This window comes from Purpureocillium takamizusanense, chromosome 12, assembly GCF_022605165.1.
Source record: "Purpureocillium takamizusanense chromosome 12, complete sequence".
NCBI lineage: Eukaryota > Fungi > Ascomycota > Sordariomycetes > Hypocreales > Ophiocordycipitaceae > Purpureocillium > Purpureocillium takamizusanense.
The window spans coordinates 96,711-113,888 of NC_063079.1; the positions used below are offsets into that span (position 1 = coordinate 96,711).

Below are 17,178 nucleotides of genomic sequence, written 5' to 3' on the forward strand. Positions count from 1 at the left end.
CAACGAAGTAACCGTACAATCCTCAACTGGATTAGCTCACATAGCCGTCCGATTGCTCTTAGCAACAAAGCACAACGAGGTGTATAGAATCTGGATTCCACCGTGGCAATAAGCGACCCTGGTAAGTCTGCGGCAGGGGATGCTCTGGCGACCCGTCCTGACGCAGGGTCCAAAGCATCAATCCTACAATCGCAGATGTGGGGAAGATTAAGGCTTTCAGCCCAAAACAGCCCAAAGGCGGATGTGGATGTGATAACCCTGGGGCTGCCGCGCAGAAAGTATAGTTGTGAAGCCAGTAGCGTCAAGGGTTTCTGTGAGGGCCGCAGCGTCGGCTTCGAGGTAAATGTCCGCCCAAACGACCATCTCACTTGGCCAGCAAAGTTCTCGATCTTGTGTGGCAAACCAAAACTGCCGAGTCATCTGACTGACTGGGGATCCATAAGAAGTCTCGGCAGTCTCGGCCTGGCGCCGCATCCGTGATCGGCAAGATTCCTTTTTGGACCTGCCGCGGCGCCGCGTTCGATGTCCTCTAATGCACAGCGGGTCATAGCATGCTGCAAATGGCCCAAGCTTCATCTAGATCCAGCAGTCAGTCGGGGTGCAGCGTGCGACTTGCAAAGGTGGTGTACGGTATAATAGCAGTGCTCAGCCAGTATGCACCCTCTCAATTCGCGTACTTGTTGGGATAGACCAGTGATGCCTGCCAAAGGCCTAGTCTCGTAGCTATGCACGGTGAGTCTTAAGCGCACTTGTATAGAATAATGCGAGCCACGCTTGAGGTGCATCAATGCGTATATCCGCCATTCAGTGATTGATGGTCTGCTACAGTTTGTACTGTACCAGCTTGAAAAATATTCTCATTTAACCTTTAGTCGGATCAAAATTTCGTACATCTATTGGCTAAGCCCAGAGTGTCATAACATTCAGCTGGATATAATAGCTGTCAGTTGGGGTGGCGTGAGGGCAGTAGAACGCACTACATCTACAGAACAAACGCCCCTAGTGTAGGGTATCATCAATCGCACTGCCCACTCCCGAATGAGGATCTCTTCCTTCAGCCATCCTGTTATGGTAGCTTTCAACGAAGTTCTAATTTTCATATTCGATGAATGTCAAGGGTGCCTAGTGAAGGCGACGTGCATGCAGCGTCCGCTATATAAGTCCCAGTGGTGCACAGTTTCGTTTTCTCGTATCTGCTACTCTGGCACTATCCTCTACTGTGGTCCTCCAATTACAAATTATTTACCGAGACACCAACATATATCCTCGCCTGGACGCTCAATAAGCGACCATCATGTCGGACTCCACCTTTGAGAGTGAGCTTGATGCTTTGGACACTATCGCAGACTACGTACCGTATGTAAAAGGCGCGATTGAGGCATATGGATTCTACCAAAAGCTTTTCTCACTTGGGTCGATGGAGAGGAAGCCGTCGTGGCAGGACATAATTTCAAGATCCGAAAGCAGAATCATTGCGGCCATCAAGACCGCTGAGATGACTCAGAAGATAAATACTTCGAAAGGGGTGGCAAAGTTTTGGGAATACACGTGTGCACCGTTTCTAGAGAGCAGTCAGTTGTCCTAGCCGTTCCTGCGAAGCACCGGCTAAGCATTAAGTAGACCCGATTTCGCCCAAGATAGCGGTTTCGAGCACTTCATTACGATTGGAACGGTGAATACCATAATTGAAAACGCAACGGACGTTGTGGTGTTCTTTTCTGGTAATGTCAAACAGGAATATGCGTCGTTTGAGGCTCTAACAACCGGTTATACGTTGCTCTTTACTCTTCTTACGGTCAGGGAGACGTACTATATCGCCGCCGAGAACCGCAAAACCAACACAACAATCCTCAGCAGCCAGGCACAGAGAGCCTGTGACGTAATGCGCGCGAATGGCCAGACAAATATCTGGCCCGCCGGACGGAGTACGTATCAGTTGAAATTGAGGAGAAATATTCCGGTCATGCGGCTCCCGTGGGAGAAGGGCGCCAGAAGCATTCCACGGGGTGGTACATTCTTCACGATTCAGCGCCAGATCCTGCGACCGGTAGTCTCGAAGGTTTTCGTTCGGACTATTTCCCAAACCGGTTTGAAGAAGTAAAGAAACGATACCGGCAGTCACGATTCGCCATGAAGATCTGGCCAGAACTGTTGCGACGTTGGGTATCCCTCGCTGGCACAGCACTTGTTAGCGAAAGCTTTCCACTACCGGTGGCCTCCTCACGCGTATGGTTCCGTTTCAATAGCCTCGCTTCGCCTTCAATGAGCATTGACGTGGTCAACGACCCGACCAGGGTCCCGAGCGACGCACAGCTTCAACTTGCGCAGCAAGGCAACTACTCCGGCCAATTTTGGCAAATCCATGCCTGTGATACAAGCCCAGGACGCTGCAATCTTTGCACGTTATTCCTGGGCCACGGCATGTGTCTGGATGTTTATGGTGACGACAAGACGCACCCGCACCTCACAACAGCAGGCAACTACTCTGGCCAGCAATGGCAATTTACTTATAGAGAACGTGATCTAGCCTGGAGCATGTCAATTTCATTTTCTGGGGTCGACATGTTTCTTTCCGGTTCGACAAACACCGATGGATCAGTTCAGTTAACGGTTAGGCCCCGAAATGAAAATGACAAAGGGCAACTGTGGGTTATACGGGCCATTAGGCCGATTACGGAGCAGGCCTTTTAATCTGTTCTTATAACTTACTAAGTACTGTACTGTAAATTCCATTGTGGTTTGCCTCGGATGTGGGAATCCGAAATCAGAATCATTGGAGGTGCATGCGATTCGGGATTGGGCCCATTGGCCAGAGCGAGAATGTTAAATACTAGAACTGTATGGCGGCGATGGTTTACCTTTCTGCGCGTTGGACTTAACGAGATTCACTTGCACACCGCCAAGGTCACTTCCCGGCCGCCACACGCCAGCGTAAGTTCCGGCCGACCAGCAGATGCTTGTCTGGTTTGGCCTAGCCTTTCTCCTTTCCCCCAAGCCCTGACATCTCGTACCAATCATTCGCTCGAGGCGATCTGAGAGACATCATCATCCGCCCCGTACTCATCCCTTGGGGATATTTGATCCGAGTCCATGTCTTCTATGCCTTGATTATACTTGCAACCCTTCATATCTTCGCTGTTCTCCCCATCTTTAGGGCCTGCCGTATGGACCTTTACAGTGCTCGAGTCGGAGGCAATAGGGTTAAACCGAAGTCAGATAATGCAGCCTCGGGTTACCGCCGTACATGAGGATGGAGTGACAGAGGTACCCGCGACAACTCAGGAGCTGGCAAGAGCTTCCGATTCCTTGTTGGTATTTCTGAGCCTATAGTATTGTAAGTCCCCTAATTTCGCGTTGATCTCCAGCTCTGCTCGTCATATACTTGCCAGAAAGTAACAACGGATAACCCGCAGCGGTTATCAAGGATATGGTTCTTGACTTAAGCCCTCAGGCGTCGAGTCCCGTGCTGGGCTCGTCGGACAGAGCGCTTGCTCATCCGCCGCTATGTGGCTGCCGCCGACTACACGGCCATCGGAGCCGCTCTGCGTCTTCCAGGACGACACGACCTCCGGGACATATTGAACGAGCACAAAGCAACCGCAAAGGCCATTAAGTTCATGGAATTGACGGAGATCTCTGGGCAATTCAGGATCGAGTCCTAACCCAGACAAAGCTGAGCATTGTGGGGGGAGGTGCTGTAGGTATGCAGACCCGAGACAAGAGGCGAATCGCTTTGAGAGAGCATGCACACGATGAGCATCAGTAGAGAACCACGATCTGCAGGAGCGGGCAGGCAAATGTAGATTGAGGTTAAGGAGCATGTCCATTTGACGACGACAGCGCCAGAGGTACCGCTCGCCACGCCATGTTGTCCAGTTCATTGCACAAAGATCCGCTAGAGGTGCAATAGCCTTGTGATCGAGGCCGCATGACCAGCTCGTCCACATGCGGCCAAGAACAAGAGCCACTTGCGCCGTCGCTTCGATTCTTGATGTCCAGCGTGTGGCGGATGCAGGTCGGGAGCGGGGCCACAAAGGTTTTCTTGCCCCCGCAAAGCAACGACCGGAAGCGCCGTTCTGGTCCCTGCAACCTCGGTTAGGGGTAACCCTAAATCTCAGGCCAAAGAAAGGGTTCCAATGGCAACCGATGTCCGCCCTCAAGGCAGCTCATATCCCCCCAACTTCGTTGCTTCCCATAGTGCAGTTCGCCACGCCTCCAAGACTCGTTTCGATATCTGCGTGTCTTCGAATAACCTGACCCCACATTTCCTTACATCCAACACATTTCGGATCCCGTCCGGCCCAAAAGTCACTTCCGGCCAAACAAGCGTTTTCGATTTCCCTCCCCGCTGATTGGGATATCCGGTCACTGCGTGGCGAACGAGATAGCCCTGAAAAGCCTCCCACAGTGGCATCGTGCCATTGATATGCCTACTACTGTACCAAGTCGCAGGCAGATCACTACCATGCGTCCCAGGCGCGACACTATATTGTAACGCCCAGGCTCTCTTCGGGTATGCCTCTAACAGGGCACGGATATTACATGTGAAGAGCTGGTCCCTCACCACAGCGGCGGCCATCTCGCTCACGTTGGCATACTCACTCGTGTAAAAGTTTTTGAGTGTAGAGGTCTGTTGCGAAGCGTAAGAAGGGAATATGCCGGAGAGGGAGTTATCGAGAAAATTATCGGACGGAGCTCGGGGAACGAAGAGGCTGCTTTCATCGATAACGTGCGACACTATCATGGAGCTCAGATTCTTCCAGTAGTTCCCCTTGGCAAACTCAATCAAGGGGCTCTGGCGAATAAACTTTCCGTCGGGTGCAGGGGCCGCGCCAATAAATATTCTGTTGTTAGCTTCAACCAGCGTCGTCAAATTGGCAGCTCGAAGACATGCCAAAGTGCTGTTGCGGGTACTTGCATCACAGCCGGCGGCGGTTGAAAACCGCTCAAATTGCATTTGCACTAGACCGTTCCGGTCTATCTGTGGCGCGGCACCTGGACTCTGAATGACAGCCTTGTGAAACAGAGGATCGAGCTTTCCACCCTCCGCGACAAGATGATGTAAAATCGAGCCGCCACCGGCAGATTGTCCCCAAGCAGATACATCCCTCGGATCACCGCCGAGAAGACTGATGTAAGATTGCACCCACTCTAGTGCAAGGCGTTGGTCATGGAGCCCAGCATTCGAGATCCCGTCGGATTTAATAATTGGGCCAGCGAGAAATCCGAACGCACCTAGTCGGTAGTTGATCGTTACGACTATGAGATTGTTGTCTGCCCGTTGGATGAGGCTGGTACCATCAAACATGCCGGATTCAAGGTCCATGTCTTTGGAGCCAGAGGTGAAGCCACCTCCGTGCATCCATGTAATGACAGGAACCGGCCGAGTAGACTTCTTTAAGGCTCTTCCCGGCACATAGATGTCGAGGAAGAGGCAATCTTCGTGTACTTGGATATTAGAATAGTGTGACTATAAACGCAATGCGAGACGTCGTACCTTCTGATGCACTTTTGGTCAAGTTTTGATATATTGGATCCATCAAAGACCAGGGAGGGACAACCTGAATACAGTTGTGTCCGTACGACCCATTCTGGATCCCGAGAACAGGTTTAGGCGCTACTGGTTGCGCCCAACGCAGACGGCCAACAGGAGCATCGGCATATCGAATATTGCGGAAAGTATATACCTGGGGGACGTTTAAGCATATGAAGAAAAGGAATACCATGCCAGAATGGGACATGGCCCTACATCAGTAGATTTGTCGTACGTGGTAGCTCGCCAGGTGCCGTAGGGAAGACGAAGGAGAGGAAGATGGTCACTGTTCTCGAATCTCATACCCACTTCATGTGAAATGGCCACAGTGACCGACAAAAAAGGGAGAAAACACCACATCTTCACACTATCCTGCTTGTGTAGCTCTCCGTTGTCCCGAAAGTCTTGAAACACGGGTGGGCTGAAGCGTTGGCGGTTGACGTCCAGGTACTTAAATGCCCAACAATCCAATTCCCGTTCCTACTCGCTAAGCAATTTCAACAGCGCAGCGCACGGACTCAAAATCCCTGTTTTGTCAGTTAATAAGCGGAGAGATACTGCCCCGAGAAACAGCACTTTTCAGTCCCACAATTTCACTGACGGACTGATGGTCATCGAATCAAGCCTCACTCGAGTTAGCATTGGTCGTAGCGATGAAGTCATGCAAAGGAACAGTCTAGAATGATCGCGCTTCGTTAGCCTTCCCATCAGATCGGCGGGTCACGGACTCCGTCTTACAATAAGGCAAGGTAAGCTGATGCTTACGGATCTTTCAGGACTCCTTGCCCGATGCGACCTGTCGTCGGGACGAAAGAAACCGACAATCGCCAGATAAAGACGCCAGCCTCCGACAAATTTCCGGGCGCCGGGCTACTTTCGCGAGCCTTTGGCCCCAAAGTCAAAATAACCCAAACCGCGCAGCACGAGAATTTAGTTGGCTGTCAAAACTGAAATTTCAAGTTTCAGACGCGTCGAGCTGCCATGGCTAGTGGTCCTATCACCTATCCCAATTGGTCATGCGTCATATTCGAAATTGCTCCGAAATTCCCTTCAGATTCTCACATTTTGGGCGACTCTGACTCTATAGGTCTTCATGGCGGCTATGCTTCTATGTTTGTGATCCTTGTTTTGTGCCGGCATTGCAGCCACTCGGCGAGACAACGGGCCATGCTCACGATCAAGTGCATCGTCATCTCGTGCCAAACTGGCCATGCCAAGTGAAACGATCTCACTCGATTTCTGTGGCGCACTCTTAACATCTGAACAAAATGTGATGTACAATGGTGAAGGGGCTTCTACGTGTGGTTGGTTTTGGGCGCTTTTGGATCTTTTTCGTTGGCGACCTGCTGCGACCTAGCCGCGTTCCCTAGGATTGTCGCGGCTCCAGCGGTGGCCGTCCTAGTCTTGGCGCCTCTTTAGGTTGGCCTTGTGTGTCGTCCATTGGGATTTGCAGAAGTGGGCCCTCCGGATTTAGTAGCTCCAAGACTCATCAGTCACATGGACCGTACTAGAAAGGCAGTATGGAGGCTCGGACTCGACTGCAGGCTGCAAGCCGAAAGCCGCAAGAAACCCCACCTCATCGTGGAAGCTTCCATGACGAGAATCTAGAGGTAGCAAGTCGACACCGCAGCAGTCCCAAGCAAGGGCACCACAAGAGCAATGGTCGGCCGGTCGAGCCGCACCCGTCTCGCCCCGAGCGCGCATCCATCGATCAACCCCAGCTCTTGCAGCCGACGAACGTCTCGCACTGCTTGCTACGTCCCTGACCGACCTCCTCGGTATCGTCTTGGACACCGATGGCGATGCGGATGGCACTTCGGCCAAAGGCGAAATACAGGTCGGTAATAGTGGAGAGCCAACCCCAAGCCCCGGCTGGGTGGGTGCTAGAGGCGGGGGTTACATTAGTGCCTGACGTCTGCCGAGCCTCTAAAAGCCGCCCGGCTCCGGCTGTGCAATCGATCTCCAGTGGACCGACCCGCGGGGGGCTTCAGGCCCTCGGTGCTGCCTGGATTGTTCCAGTTGACGCGAGGAATCCGATTGCCCTGCACAGCCTCCACGATAGTCCTAACAGGTAGAGAGACTCATTCCCCATCCCTGCAGCCAATTCTACCCTGACCTCCACGAGCACAGCACGGCCATCAACTGAAAGGCATGTCTCCGCTGCATGTTCGCGCCCGCCCGACGACAGTGCCCAGGCAGCATGCCTGGCGGCCCCGGACAGCGCTAGGAAGACCTCCACCAAGCTCCGGCTGATGACAGGCTGCTTCGGTACCAACAAATCGCCTCTACACCATCACGATTCCCATCCGTCATTGCCGTTCACCGTCGCGGAATCCTGCATCAATTGCCCCAAGACTCAAAATGCGACTCATCGAGCGCTCACAACCCCTGCCAGCTGATCTTGGCCTACCCCGCTGTCGTCGGCGAGCTCCTCAACTGGGAACATGAACCCCAACCTCAGCCGGGCGTCTTTTCTACAATCCAGCTCCAAGACTCCGCCACCGCCCAAGAAAGAGACTAACTTGTTAGTTACTACCAGTGGTGGGGGTTGGGCTGCTTGTGCGCCATGCAGGCAGCCTCGTCTACTTCAACTTTCTCCCCTTTGGCGGCTCAGCATCGTGTCTCTGACTGCGATGTGACGCCCACTACGCGGATGCATGCCGGGAGCGGGCGGTGCCAGCAAATTGTTGATATGATGGGCTGGCTGGCTGGCTGGCTGGTGGTGCAAGAGCCTCGTTCGTGCAACCATAAAACGAGAAGCCTCCTCCAGCCCCGAAAAGTCACCATCAAATCGCCATCAAAGAGACTCTCGAGGCAGACCTCTCTCTCTCCATACTGCGAACGAACAACAACAACAACATCATCATCATCATCTCCTGAAACGCCCGGCCGTGATCTAGGTGCTGCCGTTCTTTATAGCCAGACCACACGTCCTTGATCCGATCCCCGAACCTTCATCGTCCACCACAACTGCCCGCATCGCGCATCGACACCACACCACCACAACCGCCGCCATGTCGTACCGCATCTCCGCACCAGACGAGTACCTCGCCGTCACCGGCATGGGCGTGCGTACCGTCAAGATCACAAAGGCCGCCTGGGTATGGCCTTTCCAGCGGTGCACCCGCTTCTCGGTCCAGCCCCACGACTACGCCATGGACCTCCAGGCCATGACCAAGGAGAAGCTGCAGTTTTCCCTCCCCGTCGTCTTCACCGTCGGCCCCGACGTCAACGCCCGCGGCGCCAACGCCGGCCTCTCCGTCGCCGAGGCCGCCGGCCCCGCAGATGATGACCCCCGCGGCGGCCTCCGTGAGGACCGTGGCGACGCCCTCATGAAGTACGCCATGCTGCTGGCCCAGTCCGACTCTTCCTCCCGCGTCAAGACGGACCAGCGCACGCACGTCGCCAACATCGTCAAGGGCATCATCGAGGGCGAGACCCGCGTCCTCGTCTCCAGCATGACCATGGAGGAAATCTTCACCGAGCGCGAGGTCTTCAAGCGCCGCATCTTCCGCAACATCCAGTCCGAGCTCGACCAGTTCGGCCTCAAAATCTACAACGCCAACGTCAAGGAGCTCAAGGACGCGCCCAACTCGGTCTACTTCGAGTCCCTCTCCCGCAAGGCCCACGAGGGCGCCACCAACCAAGCCCGCATCGACGTCGCCGAGGCGCAGCTGCGCGGTAATGTCGGCGAGGCCCAGCGCAAGGGCGAGCAGGACCGCGAGATTGCCAAGATCAACGCCGAGACGGCCGTCCAGAAGACGGAGCGCGACATCGAGCGCTCCCAGGCCGAGGCGCGCCTCAACACCAAGCAGACGGTGCTGACGCGCGACGTCGACATTGCCCGCGTCGAGGCCCAGCGCGCCCTCGAGTCCAAGGACGAGGACCTCAAGAAGGAGGTCGAGATCCGCCGCGCCGCCGCCGAGCTGGAGCGCCTGCGTGCCCGCGACGTTGTCAAGGCCACCATTGCCAGGGAGAGCAAGCAGCAGGCCGCCGACGCCTCGGCCTACGAGGTGTCCGCCGACGCCCGCGCTCGCCAGGAGGCGACGCAGCGCCACGCCGACGGCGGCGCCTACACGGTGCGCGTCGACGCCGAGGCGGCCAACTACGCCACCCAGCAGGCCGCAGAGGCCGCCGTCATCCGTCAGCTCAAGGAGGCCGAAGGTGTCAGCGCCATGGCCGACGCCTACGGCAAGATGGCGACGGCGTTTGGCGGGCCCGCCGGCCTCCTGCAGTACATGATGATCGAGAAGGGCACCTACGTCGAGCTGGCAAAGGCCAACGCCGAGGCGGTTCGCGGCATGGCTCCCAAGATTTCCGTCTGGAACACGGGCAGCAGCAGCGGCAGCGGCGGTGGCGCAAACGACCCCGCCGAGGCGATGCGCAACGTCTACCAGATGCTGCCGCCGCTCATGACCACCATCAACGAGCAGACGGGCATCACGCTGCCCGAGTGGCAATTTGGGCGGCTCAATGCCCAGGCCGAGGCCATGCACAAGGGCAAGGTCAACGGCGATCAATGAGTGCGATGTCTTGGCTTGAGTCGCATGTAAGATATGGGCGTGGTGCGGATTGTATTATCACGAAACTCTTAAACTGGTGGGAATACCCTGTTCTGCTTGAGCGCGCGACAACAATTCCCTTTGTCTCTCTCCCCCTTTTGTATCTACTACTTATATAGACTGAATACAGCGTGTGATACCCACCCTTTCAGATGCTCTCTTTCATTTGACCACCTCAAAGCCCTCCATCGCGTCGAGCGCCCCGCGAATGATGCCACGGTACGCCGGAAGCCCCTCCATGAAGCACATGGGCTCCTTGACCTTGTCCGGCGCGCTGCCGCCCATAAACGTCGACGAGTTCAGGGTCGGAACGAGGGTCGTGTCGGCGTAGCGCACGATTCGGTCCTTCCACGCGCGCGCCGCCTCGGGCTTGGGGTCGACGTAGCGCCAGCCCTCTCGCCGGACCTTGTCGAGGCAGTCGGCGATCCAGCGGCCCTGGGCCTCGACGCTCGAGGGCCCGTTGGAGAGCAGCGTGGGGCCGTGTACGCCGTAGAGGTGGAACATGTTGGGGTAGCCGGGGACGGTGAGGCCGAGGTACGTGAGCGCGCCGCCGGGGCTCTGGCGCCACTCGTCGCGCAGGGCGGTGCCGTGGATGCTCTCGAGGCCGAGCTGCGTCATGACTGGTTGGTCACGCGTGTACGTGTCAGTTGTGTTTTTAACGGGTCGTTTCTTGGGGTGGAAGACGACACGATGAGAGAAAGAAAGGGGGGAGGGGGCACAAAGGGGGACAGAGAAAAGGGGTAGAGAGAAAAGGGGGGAAGGGGCAATAGACACTTGCCTCCCGTCACAATGTCAAACCCCGTCGCCAGCGCAATCACGTCAAACTCGTGATGCGTCCCGTCCTCGAGCCGGATCCCCGTCTCGGTAAACTCCTTGATGGCGTTGTTGCGAATGTCCACGACGTCGACGTTGTCGCGGTTAAAGTGCTCATAGTAGCAATACTCGAGACAGGGGCGCTTAATGCCAAAGAAATGCGGCGGCTCCTCCGGCACCAGCAGGTCCCTCTTCCGGGGGTCACGAATGCGGCCCCGCGTCTTCTTGACCCAAAAGTCGTAAAAGTCGCGGTTGCCCGCCGGGTCGAAGAGGAGGTCCTTGTGCACGCTCAGCCAGGGGCGGAACCCGCCTCGCCGCCACGCCTCCTCGCGCAGGGCCTCGCGCACCGCGGGCGCGTCGTCGAAGGTGTTGCGCTCCGTCCAGTCGTACATGAAGCCCGCAAACGTGCGCTCGCGGAGCGTGAAGATCTCGCGGTACCACTGCTTCTTGTCCGCCTCTTGCTCCTCGGCGGAGAGCGGCCGGAGGCGCATCGGGAGCGCCAGGTTGGGCGTGCGCTGCAGCACCGTCAGCGTGCCCGCCTGTGAGCCCCATGCTTGTGCGATTTGCACGCCCGAGGCACCGGTGCCGATGACGGCGCAGCGCTTGCCCTCGACGGGGATCTCTCGGTCGGGCCAAAAGGACGAGTGGTGCATCTCGCCCTTGAACGTGTCCATGCCGGGCCATTCGGGGACATATCGACGCGAGGCCTATCTCAAGAGCTATCATTAGTGTCCGTGAGTGGGAAAAAGAAGAGAAACTTCGAAGCTTCGGCAACGTACAAAGCCGGTCCCGAGGATCAAAAACTTGGTCCTCGCCTGCCGCCCATCCGCAGTCCGCACCGTCCACTTGCCCTCGGCGGTATCAAAGCTGCCACCCACGACGACCGTGTTGAACGCGCAGTCCTTCTTGACGCCCACGACGCGATCGACGTGGTCAAAGTACGCGCGCAGGTCCTTGTAGGTAGGGTAGTTGCTCGGCCATGTCCACGTCTCCCAGACGTCGGGCCACGAGAACTGGTACTCGGGCACCTCCGAGTCCACCATGGCGCCCGGGTAGCAGTTCCACCGCCATGTGCCGCCCAGGTCGTTGCCCGCCTCGAAGATGACGGCCCGGTACCCCCTGTCGCGGAGCGTCCTGAGCATGAAGATGCCGGCTATGTGCCCAGAGCGACGCGCATCATACAGTCAGCCATTGACCAGAGCATAATGTAAGGGAAAGAGAAAGGAACACAGGGAATGGGTAGGTCGGACCGAAGCCAGCCCCGACGATGATTGCATCATACTCTGCGTCTCGTGCGTAGGGGCCGGGCGCGTCGTCGTGAGCAACGGAATACTCTGAGAGCTCCGTCTTGAACCTCCTCATCGAGGGCACGTCGTCACCCATGGTTGATCACTTCCAGGTCGAAAATTGTCAAGGATGTCTAATGGATGGAACTTGGAAAGCGGAGGGACTTGCGGTCAACTGCGCACGATATGCACGACATACACTGTTGGGCAAGAAGAGTTGAACTGCAAGATGCGACGAGATCGCACAGCCTCTAGATGAAATACCGGGGTTAAATAGGCAACCCGTGCCGTTGCATCTGCGTTGTATCTGCACATACCTGCATCGTCAGAGTTCCCTTGACCCGCCCGCGCGCAATCATCTGTGCGCAGAAGCGACTCTTCGGACGTCTTGCCCCGACCGCGGCCGAGATGCAGACCGACGTGGGGCGAGAGGAGTCTCGATGCCTGCAGTTGGCGCGTCGGAAGGTCCTCTCCGCTTGCGAAGGTACCATCGTGCAAAGGCCAGACCATCTCAAGCATGGTTCCCGTCGACGCGAACCCCAGCATTGCATATGCACAAGGCGCCGCCGCGCCCTCGCTGCACCGGCGGGAGACGTGATGGCGTCGCGGCCGACGTAACGGCCGTTTAGATGGGGAGCTCCCCAGCCGTCTGTGCCTCGGCCCGCATACCCTGCCTTCCCTTTGGCCTCGAACAACGTAAGCGCGGGGCCCGGCTGACTGTTTATTAATTCGCCGTTCACGGGATCTCATCAAAAAGGCGGCTTGGGGAAGAGGTGAAATGTCGCAGAGCCGCCCATGGAGTGCAGCCGCACAGGATCACATGGCGAGCACTTGAGTCACGATTCCCCCGGATGACGTCGTCGTGTTTATGTACAGTAGTCTCCTCTGTTTAATGTCTTGGAAGAAAACGAATGTACTGCACCTCCAGCCGGGGCCAATGCCTCCATCCGTCATGAACATCCTGTCTGCGTTGCATCCATATTCAGACGTCCATCACCAGCCGGTTCACGTGCTCTTCCTAAAGTACACGCTGGGGCCATTGATCTGGCAAGTCTCTTGCACGTCTCCTTCACTGCTGAAGCTGGCGTTGGACCCCGAATTCACGCTGGGGACGGTAGTTGCACTGGCGTTGGTGTGATAGCCCGAAAGGCTTGCAATGTCTAGTGTGGCCACCAGGTCGCCTTCCACGTAAAACGTGCTCCCGTTGCGCTGCTCTCCAGGCCCCTCCTTCTTCGCGTCTCGGTGCTCCGTCGTGTCCTTCAGACCAGGCAAGATGGCGGCGGCGCCCTCGACTCGGGCGCCGTTCCACTGATTCACGTTGGGCCCCGCGTAGTTGCCCACGTGGTTGGCTCTGGAGCCCCGTCGAAGCGCTGCAGAATCACGGGCCCCATTGATTTGAAGTAAAACGCCGTTGGAGTCTACATTCGGCACGGAAAGCCTGCGACCCTCTCCACGATACGCGTCAGAAGGAGCCGAGTGCGCCATGACAGTGCTGTTCTCGCTCTGTCCCCGCGGAGGAAAAGCTTCAAGTATGCGATCGCGTCCGGTCTCGTTGGTGATGATCTGGGTTCGAGTGCCGGACATGGTGTTCTCTTGGTCTCTTTCAGGGGTACCGATGAGCCTGTTGATATTCACGTTTATTTGTTGCACCTTCTGTAAAGTGACGTCGTCCATGTAAAGCAACAGGCTCGTCTTTTGACGCTCGACGGCGCTTATGGCGTTGTTGAGGTCCTGTTGCTTATGGAGCAGAAAGAAGGCCCGCGTCAGCCACTGCTTGCCGAGGATGGTCGCAAGACCTGTCTGTTGAATCAGCTCCAAGAGAGTTTTGGTATACCGTTCGACCTCCGGCGTTTGTAAGGAGGGATTCTTAGTTATCAGGTCCGACAATTGGCTCACTTCTGTAAGCTCCCTGTTGTAGTTTTCCAGCGTTTTTGTAGACTTCTTGAGGCCGTGTATATGGCTCGAGATCGACAGGCAGAGTTGGCCCAACTGCACTGCCGCACTAACGACGCCTACGACCTCAGCCATTTTGCCTTGTTTTCCAGCCGGGTCACGTTGACATAAAGCCGCCTGGGCGGACGGGACCAAAAAAGCCCTGATTCGCCCCAGTACCTTGCTGCCGGGTTCAAGGGTATTGCGAGGTCTCACGGCTGTCGGGGGAGGGACTGCAAGGCAGTGAACAACGGCTGAGGTTCTGCTGACAGGCAAACTCGAGGCGTTCCAGAGCTGAAGGTCACGAAGCCTCATGCAAGGATGTCGACGGGGGGGAAACTTGCGGGCGTCGAGATGGCTTCAGGCCCGGCGGCCGCAGCGGGGGGTCGTGATCGGAGACCGGGATGAACGCGAAAGTTGGAGGGGCGGGTTGAGGGCGGGGACACTGCCCCAGACTCGGCTGCCTTGTTCTGAAATCGAGTGCCGGGTCGTGTCCAAAGAGACTTTTTTTCTTCTGTCATGTTGCCGCCGCCGAGTTGTCGAGCATGCTGTGCGAGTTGACTCCGCGTCGAGCGAAGAACAAGCTAAGACTGCTGAACATTGATGGCATCATTTTGGCGCGGTACGGCAGCCGGACGGATCCTGCCACCTTGCTGAGCTTTTCTCGTCATTTAATTAATTCTGTAGAGGGGACACAAGACTTACTGTACCGGTGTAAGAGAGGCGGGGACGGCGAGGCAACGAGGCTCGGAGACATTGGTGTGGTTGCACAAGGACTCTCTTTATACGTCGGCGCCGTGGACTTTGGTGGGGGTGGGGATGAGGTGGCCGGGGGGCCTGCAGATGCCCACACTTGTGCAGATTGTCGAGGGGCTGGGAAGGTGTGGCAGCTCTGCAAGTTTCCTCAGTTGTTGGGCGTCCGAAGTGTTGGCCGGGCCAGCGTCGTGGGCGAATACCGATCTGGTCTGGGTGGTGGTGGTGAGCAATGCCACAAAAGACAACCCCCTCGACAGTGAGGCGAGTCGATGCGTGTGGACTTGAGATTGGCAAGGAAGCAAGCAGGAAAGGAGGAAAAAGGCATCCAATGTTCAACGCGGAGCGATTCCGGAGCGCAGACATCTCTTTCTCTCTCCCCTCCTCTTTCTCTCTCTCCCATCGGCCCCTTATTATATGTAGGCGGCGCTCGGCCGACGCACAAAGTTGGAGGCCACATTTTACTGAGCCACACCGCCCGAGCAACGTGCCGTTCCGCTACGGGATAGTAGAGTCAGCGCTGGGCAACGATGGTCGGCATGTTGTGCCACCACAGTGTCATGGCAGCCACGCAACTGGTGGACTGACAGAGGGGGGCGGAGCGGCCCGAGGGGTTGCGTTATCTGTAAGACCAATGATGGCGGCATGATACACCGAGAAAGTCAATCATGAAGTACAAAGTATGCCTGGGGAATTGGCCTCTGCGACTCGTCGATAGGTACAGAAACAACGAACGGCGGCGGCGGACAGAGGCGATGCACCGGTGCGGTGCGGTCAAGCGACTTGGACGGCGTTCTTCTAGCCTCGCCTCGCTAGTTCGTAACGTCATCCTACCTGCTGCGGCTCAAGGCGACCAGGAGCGTCACGGGCGGTGTCGTAGGCTCATCAACTGGGCTCATCAGCCGGGCGACATGGCAAGAGCAATAACTGAACCCGCCTGTGCGACCACAAGGAGGCAGCCGGACCAGCCGAGAGGGATGGACCTCGCTTGCAATGTAGAGCGAACTCCACTTGCAGAGCGAAATCAAACGCAGAGCGAACTCTTTGGGACTCTATACTACTTCGTACGTACCACCCGACCACGAACGCTGTCTCTCATCTTCACCCGCCATCTCGCTTCTTGGCGTCACAAAGGGTTGCACGCTCGTCTCGTCTCGTGGAGACACTGCATCGTCCCCGGCCACGACTCTGGAACATAGATTGGTATCGCCACCGGGCCGTACTACGATAATGTCGCCAATTACGGGGCTGGATGCGGGCGAGGGTGCTCCGAAGAAACACGCGGCAGATGGCGACGGGGTTTCAGCCGTCATCATGCAATGCATGTCGGGTGCTGCCGCACCCGCGCCCGGTGAGATAACCAGTAGTGGTCGCACATATCTTGGGGCGAGCAACGCAACGCTTGGGGGCCATCAGCAGAATGGCGATACCTATGGGCCGCAGACGCTCTCGCAGTCGACGGCCACCACCACCACGGTCTTTAATCTCATCACCGTAGGTGGCCAGGGAGATTGAATAGAGGAGGGGGTCCTTGAGATGGGAGACTGACTTTGTTGGCAGGTGGACACCGTCAATTTCCACGTCAACAACGCCCCCGGACCAACCGAGCATCCTCTGTTCGGCGCCATCAAGCGCTTGGCAATCGGCATCTCTGCATTTCTTGCCCAGATCCCTTGGGCACTTGCGACCCTGAGGGGCTCGCATGTAGGATCGACCATCGAGTACTACCTCGTCCAGCCCATCTGGCTGCTGCTCAAATATCTCTTCTGCGCTGCTTCTCATGGTGGGCCTCCGACGAAGCACCGGGTCGGTTCAGCTACCCAGCCCCGACCACCCGCCCCGAGCTCCCCATCCAGCGCTCGTACCAATTCATTCCGTGGCTTCGATTTTAGCCGCTTCCGCCGCAGGAGGTTTGTACTGTTGCACTTGTAAGGCAGTACGTGGCGCAAGAGTGGTGTGCTGATGCGAGTAGTACCTGTTGAAGCCAGCCTGACGACTGATGATGATCGATTTATTACGGCTACTATAAGCGGGCGGCGACGGGTCGATAACGGGCAGGCGTCGATGGCAAAATGCATACTGGCAGGGGGGGGCGGCATTACCAGTCGATGGCGACGGCGGCGGCGACGGCGGATGTAGCCTCGAGACAGAGGAGGGATTGCTGGGAGCTTCTGTCGCTAGTATCGCTCTTGTATATATATGTCGCCCATACGTACACTGTACATGCTTGTTTGGCTGAGAAGAGGGCGCATTAGACCATGGCATGCCGCTTTCGCTCTTCCACTAGTTGCGCGTGGAC

At 56.7% G+C, this 17,178-nt stretch overlaps 4 protein-coding genes across 5 annotated transcripts; 2 read left to right on the forward strand and 2 right to left on the reverse strand.

Moving 5' to 3' along the window:
* The first annotated feature begins 7,639 nt into the window (after positions 1–7,639).
* On the forward strand, positions 7,640–10,238 carry JDV02_010245 (uncharacterized protein). Its single transcript, XM_047991973.1, has one exon. The coding sequence runs from the start codon at positions 8,548–8,550 to the stop codon at positions 10,054–10,056; it is 1,509 nt and encodes a 502-aa protein (XP_047847986.1). The 5' UTR covers positions 7,640–8,547; the 3' UTR covers positions 10,057–10,238.
* Positions 10,092–12,400, reverse strand: JDV02_010246 (uncharacterized protein). The gene is made up of 4 exons (XM_047991974.1): positions 12,159–12,400; positions 11,688–12,061; positions 10,874–11,615; positions 10,092–10,715 (listed from the first exon to the last, which is right to left on the reverse strand). Exons 1-4 carry the CDS (start codon positions 12,289–12,291, stop codon positions 10,258–10,260), a joined length of 1,707 nt encoding a protein of 568 aa, XP_047847987.1. The 5' UTR covers positions 12,292–12,400; the 3' UTR covers positions 10,092–10,257.
* A 528-nt stretch (positions 12,401–12,928) lies between these two features.
* JDV02_010247 (uncharacterized protein) lies at positions 12,929–15,234 on the reverse strand. Its single transcript, XM_047991975.1, has 2 exons — positions 14,832–15,234; positions 12,929–14,784 (listed from the first exon to the last, which is right to left on the reverse strand). The coding sequence occupies exon 2, from the start codon at positions 14,439–14,441 to the stop codon at positions 13,200–13,202; it is 1,242 nt and encodes a 413-aa protein (XP_047847988.1). The 5' UTR covers positions 14,442–14,784; positions 14,832–15,234; the 3' UTR covers positions 12,929–13,199.
* Positions 15,235–15,622: 388 nt separating this feature from the next.
* Positions 15,623–17,178, forward strand: JDV02_010248 (uncharacterized protein). 2 transcript variants are annotated; one of them, XM_047991977.1, is made up of 3 exons: positions 15,623–16,373; positions 16,440–16,789; positions 16,852–17,178. In XM_047991977.1, exons 1-3 carry the CDS (start codon positions 16,110–16,112, stop codon positions 16,859–16,861), a joined length of 624 nt encoding a protein of 207 aa, XP_047847990.1. In that variant the 5' UTR covers positions 15,623–16,109; the 3' UTR covers positions 16,862–17,178. The 2 variants fall into 2 exon arrangements, with proteins under 2 accessions (XP_047847990.1, XP_047847989.1); XM_047991976.1 differs by having other exon boundaries at positions 16,440–17,178.